At 46.3% G+C, this 6337-nt stretch overlaps 1 protein-coding gene across 1 annotated transcript in view; it reads right to left on the reverse strand.

The window, feature by feature from the left end:
- LOC100740223 (homeobox protein B-H2-like) overlaps positions 1-6337 on the reverse strand; it is a 27753-nt gene that overhangs the window by 9572 nt on the left and 11844 nt on the right. The window contains exon 2 of the mRNA XM_003490764.4: positions 3766-3988. Within this exon, the coding sequence (XP_003490812.1) occupies positions 3766-3988 (223 nt within the window). The remainder of the gene's footprint in view (positions 1-3765; positions 3989-6337) is intronic.

Raw genomic sequence — 6337 nt, forward strand, 5'->3', positions numbered from 1 at the left:
TCCATATCGGTGGTTAGAAAAAGATGCGAGCCGCCCTCGAGGGAAAGTTGCTAGTACGAGACGCAGCTCGTTGAAAAATAGGTCTCCTCTATTTTCCCGTAGTTGGGACAAAGACCGTTTGTCTGTTCGAGGGACTTTAGTTGACTAAATCTTAAGATTTATAAAGGGCCCGCGAGCTAGCTGAACATGTACTGCGGAGACGCATCGACATCTGGCAATCATCTTACTCGAAGAATAGGGTCTGCATGTGGCGAGCCACGGGGCACAGACCGTCCGTTGGAATGTTTACTGTCGCGAATATTCCTTTTAAGGAGAGCTATAGAATTACTCTATACCTTTGTTAGACAAAGCGTTCATCCAGTGACCGCGGCTATGTTCGGCTACTGACTGTCGCCTCGAGCCCAAGCTCACTATCACAACTTTCGAACAGTTACAATCGGATTGAATAACTACAATTGTTCAATTACAGCTATAGTAGACTCTAGGTTACAATGTTGCGGGATTATCCAAAATTCCAAAGGCTCCGGTGTTCTTTCATCTCCGACAAATATTTAACTCGCTTTTACCACTAAAAAAGACAATTTGTATATACTTGCCAATATTATCCATGTTTTCAATATTCTCTCTAGTTACGGTAAATATTCGTAATTTACTTATGACCACTCGCGTAATACTCCGCTCCACGTTTAATGGAATATATATGGTATCGTCCGACGATAGTCACCGTTATTGTTACGATACTTATTACGATAAGCGATACCGATTCCAATTCACTGTTCAACGAAGCAAACCGCGATTTACGCGTTCGTGCGTTTCCACTGACATTGAGTCAAACTGTTAATTAAATTATATTTTTACGCGTATTTCGTAGCTTTGTAAAAGGCACCGCTTCTTTACTTATGTCGAAACGTGCCCCACTATTCATCATTAAGTTTCATAATGCTAATTAAACCTAATTAACTGCAGCGATTAAACGAAAGTTACACTTAAGAACCTTGAACGTCGTAGAGATCGTTGCGTCTTCTCACGGCTTCTCTCTCGCCAAGTGGCAACGATTCTTAACAAATTGTCAGGTTGCGGGATAGACGCGTAATACGCGGCCAGTTTGCTCGCAAGATGGCAAACGATTTCAGGCTGGCCGCAATTAGATCCGAGAGACTGAATGGACACCGAAATACAGGTCGATGCAATAGCTGACAGCGTGCACGTCTGTGATTACGGCGTTCGGTCGCCTCGTAATTGACAGTCTAATGGCACGGTTTAGAGTCTAAGATTTGCCCCCCTTGTCCCGCGTTCTTCGCTTTTTGTTCGCCGCTATACGCGAACCATCACGGGCCTCGGAGATTCTCATTAACGATTCGCTTTCTTTGAGCTCGATGGGCCGCTTGTCCAAACTAAACGGCCACAGAAGTCGCGTAGTCACGAGTTGTGGGTGTTTCGAAGCTAATCACCCTCGGAGGGCACCGAGCCACCGGCAACTAACGACGGGGTGGAAATTGGCGTGAAGCCATTTCGAGGACAGAAAGTCATTGGAAAGAAATTTTGTTCGTGATAAACGAAACGTGTATTCCGACGAGGCGATGATTCAGGCAAGTTTCAACCCTTAAACGCGACTGATTTCTTCGTCGCGTGACACCCTGGGCTCGAGCTTTCACGTTCTCTCGGCTTTTTGAATATTCCTTTGTGCATTAAACCACGGCCGCTTTGAAATTCACATTTTCTATAAATTTGGAGGTCTTTGAACGCGCTGGAACAACCGCAGGACGAAAAGAGCGGATCCTCGAAGCACGTTCGTTTCAATGGCTACGTTTTAAAATGCAAGCAGCGTCGAGTTTAATTGAATTCGCTTTGATTAGAAATTCTTCTTCCACCGTTGAGAACGTCGTTAGACTCTGGAAGGATTATTTACCGGTCCAAAGAAGTTTCGACCAAACAGTTTGTCGGATGGAAATTATTTTCGAAGCCCGTTTGCAGCCGGTTGAAAAGCGATCGCAACGGTGTGGACGGATTGCTGCGAAAGACAATACGAAGCCTACGAATTTAATTTTCCTCGCTCGATCTTAAATACCGGATTCTTGTGACTAACGAGCGTGGTGATCGAGGAAAGATAGGACCGCGAAGTATCGACAGGACGAAATTGCAGGCGCCACTGAATGACTCGGTAGAAACGCGCCTGTTCGAATACAAAGGATGCCGCCGAGGATTCGAAAATCGAGCCTTCGATTACACGTATTGGCCTATACCCTCGTTCTTCCGATTCTTCTTCGTCCGTTTAATATTAGATTCTCGAGTAATGAAATTCTTTTAAATTTCTGCACGTTTGAACTCTTAAATTTCCAAACGTTCCAATCTTCCAACTAATATTTCGTTTTTTTAAGATTCGAAAATTTCGAAATCCTCGAGCGTCTAAATCATCTCCAAATTTTCATTTGAAATTTAAAGCCTGTAGCTTCGAAAAGTTGAATTACCGAAACGGTATTTTGGTCGATTCGTGAGATCGATTCGATAGCAACGACTTAGGCGGTGAATTTCATTTTTGTCAAGTGCCCGAAATGTATCACTCTTTCGCGGTAAAAAGCTACGGTTCCCAAGAGTCGCTGTTTTTTAAAGGATCGTTCACGCTGCTACGATTATCGACGTTCGCGAAGCTCGCCAGAAGAGCTACATGACTTTCGAAATATCGGAGCAGAAACGTCCGTACGGCCGGTGATCCTTGCGTTTAACCACGTAAACAGCGCCTTTGTTGGCCGCCGCGATTTCCATTTACGGATTCGATACGGGTTGTCACGAAAGGCCTCGCCGCTATGCTACTCATTCCGAGATGCCTTGATGAGCAGCATCCTCCGATTGACATGCACAGAGTAACGAAAGTGTCGAACCACCCCTCGATCGATCGCCTTCTTCGTCCGCTTCTTACTTTGCTCCTTTAAACGTTTTATAAAGTAAATTCTCCATTGTCTGTCCGGTTTCTTCGTTCATCGCGTATCGAGCACGGTCGTGATTCGCGCGTTTCTTTGTTAACATGGCAATAGGATCCTGGTAGTTTATTAAAACGTCGGAACCACAACATCCTCCTCTATCTGCTTGTCTTCTCTTTAGAACTCGACGAAGCTCGCTCTCGTCCGAGGTTATCCAAGTACGCTACTCGAAACAGTTAGCGTATCGTTCTTCGCGTCGTGTCATCATTTTTCTACCTATCCATCGTGTCACTGTACGTTTCTTCGACGATCTTCTTAAAGTCAACGATGCTTGTTATCGTGAATTTGTATTTACGGTGAACTTAGAAATGCGTATTGCCGCGCGAATGGTACGAAACCTTGAAACGTTCAAAGCAGAATATTCGTTGTATCATCCAGTGAAAGAAATAAATCACTATCTAGCTTCAGCTGCCTTATGAATTTGCATAAATATTCACGATCCAGTAGTTACGATATTATAGCTAGGCATAACGCGTCAATCGATCAAGATTTCTTCGCTCGATGCGATTAAAAACCTTTCTCACCAATGATTCTCTAATTGTTTCGCGCAGTGTATCATTACGCGAGGCAGTTTATCATTAACCAATTTAGACTCGGCGGAGGCTTGTTTCGTATCGCACGGTTCTCAAGGAAGAAGAACGTTATTTTCCATTATATCCTCGTACAGCGTTATCACGTCACAGGGGGTTGTTTGCCGCTTCCGAAGTTGTTTATCCACCGCCATTGTCATCCTAGACAGCTGTAATCTGTCAAACGAACGATACATTTTTGCGAGTGATAATCCTACCTTCTGTTCTGGTACCACGTCTTCACTTGGGTGTCGGTCAACTGCAACTTCGCCGCCAGTTCCATCCTGTCTTGCACGCTCAGATACTTTTGTCGCTCGAAACTCTTCTCCAGAGTTTGAAGCTGATGATCCGTGAAAGCCGTGCGCGCCTTTCGCTGTTTCTTGCTCTGCGCCGAGCTGAGCGTGCTGGACGAGGAACTCTTTGGATCGTCCTCCTTGCCACCTGAAACCCCGACAACGTTCGATTAAGTCTCGCTGCGAATCAAGCGGTTCGTTACTCAATTGATTAGCCACGTTAAAAACTAGATGCTTTCTATTTATCGAGTGAAAGGTCTATATCCTTTCTTGCTACTCGAACGACATTATCTTCCGTATTCTCGTTTTCTTGCACTCTGAGCGAGTCGGCTTTCTGTCAGTTGGCATAAGGGTGAAGAAATCAAATGACAACTTCGCTGTTTCTATATGTTTATTTGTTCTTTATTACTCGTTTTTTTTATATTAATACATAGAAATACATGCTTTCCATATCAACGGTTAAAATTGTATTTCGATTCAAATATTCGCTTACGGTTATAAGGGAAAGAAGCAGCGAACAAAATCAATATTCCAATATTTCGTGTAAGTACGTGTTACACGCTCGATCGACATTTTCGGGTATCGATTTTTATGTTTGTTCTGATACGTAGAATCGATCGCGCGTGGTTATTACCACCCTGTATATTAATCGAACGGCAAGATACTTTTGTTATTTTCTAAATTGAAGATATTCCGTCTGGACGATTAAAAATTCAGTTTCTTACGATCTAACTTTCACAACGCATTAACTTTCACGATACAGAGTCTACGAAATGTTTCATTATCCTAAGTTACTTCCAAATGCTATAGGAACTAGTAGGAACGCCTACCGTCCATTATAAAATCCTAATTACACGTAATCAGAGATGAGCTCGTATCTGGGAAGAGAGTAAACGTGGAGATTGCATGAGCCGGGCCGTGGAAGTTTGCGAGGTCGGAGTTCGAAGAGGCTTTATCGCAACCCGTAGGGGAAGTAATCGATGCCGTGGTGCGCTCCGTATATACGTAGCTGGCGTTTTTGCTGGTCCCTGCATGGCGATCACGGCCGCCTCTCTCTCTATCGGCAGAGATCCTTTTGTTCTCCGTTCGAGTCCGCGCAGCCGTGAGCCGATTGGCTGGTATCGCGGATTGGACCACGCAGCCGCGTCGAGACGCCGCAAATTATCCCCCCGGTTCGCTGGCACCCACGGAGAGGGTGGGATTCCCCGAGGAAACCGATTACACTCGATACACGTCGGCAAGTTGCGCTTCTCCACGCACACACGCTCGTTTCCCGGATCAAATCTGACGCGAACCACGCAACACCCCCTCCTCTCGATTCGTCTCTCCCTCGAATCTCGTTAACGCCGCTCCTTTATTTTTCTCATCGTCCGGGAGACGCAATTTGCCTGTCTCGATCGCAGGAAAACGCGTATCAAGCGATCGATTAACTCGATCGAGATAAACGCGAATCTACGACGAACGGGGTTCGACGAACTGCGGGAAAATTGTTTCGTTCGTTCGGAGATCGCCTACGTCTTCCAGGAGACGTTTCGAGCGACGAAAGGCGATCGTTGTCCGTGGTTCGTGGATGCTTTGACAGGTCGATACGAAAATGCAGCTCGATAGACGGGATTACGGTCGGAAGAGCGTTACGTTCCGATGCAGAACCGAAGGATCGGTTGGCGAAGTTCGGGGGAATCCCGTCAGGGGACCGATCAGCCGGCTGCAGCCCCACGGGAGATGTTCTGCGGGCTTCTAAAAGTATCTAAAGGACTGTTGTCGCGAGCTCATCGATTGGAACGGTCGTGGGTGGTGCGGAAGAAACAGCACCGAAGGGCTGCAGTAGGGGAAAGGATGTGGAGAAACGAAAAGAAGAAAGAGAGACTCGTGGGGTGGGGAGGACTAGGAAGAGAGAAGTGCAGGCGCGAAAGGGACAGAGGGAAAGAGAGGGAGGGAAAAGTGGGATGGTAGAGAGCCAGTGGATCGAGTTAACTCGAACGAAAGCGTGGCTCTTAGCCTCCGTTTGATCGGCCAGATTCGCTCGAACGGATCCAGGACTGGTCCGCCATGTTGGGAAACATGGCCGACGATCCCCGAGGAAAAGCTCGTGGAGGAATTTCATCGTAGACTGCAGCTCGAGGTCGACTCGCGAGGTTCCAGAGAAAGGGAAAAAGAGGGAAGACGATAAAACGGAGGTTGGAAAACTAAATTTACTATGTGATACACTTAGAGCCCGGGTCTCAACCAACGCAGTTCTCTTTTTTACACACTTCCGAGATGTTGGGCTGGAACTTTTTCAGCCCCTCTGCTATCCTCTCGCGCACACAGTTTGAAGTAACCCGAGAACTATCGCGAAACACACGGTCGTTCCTTTCCGTCTCCTTCGTCACCATCGTATTCCGCTCCTTTCTCTTCTTCTCCTTTCCGCGTAAAAGCGCTTCTGCTACTACGTTTCTTCCACCGCTTACTCCCACAGCACGTACTTGCGAGCTTTGTCCGTGTGTTGGCTCGTCTT

The sequence above is a fragment of the Bombus impatiens genome, unplaced genomic scaffold, assembly GCF_000188095.3.
Source record: "Bombus impatiens unplaced genomic scaffold, BIMP_2.2 scf_0478, whole genome shotgun sequence".
In the NCBI taxonomy this organism is placed as follows: Eukaryota; Metazoa; Arthropoda; class Insecta; order Hymenoptera; family Apidae; genus Bombus; species Bombus impatiens.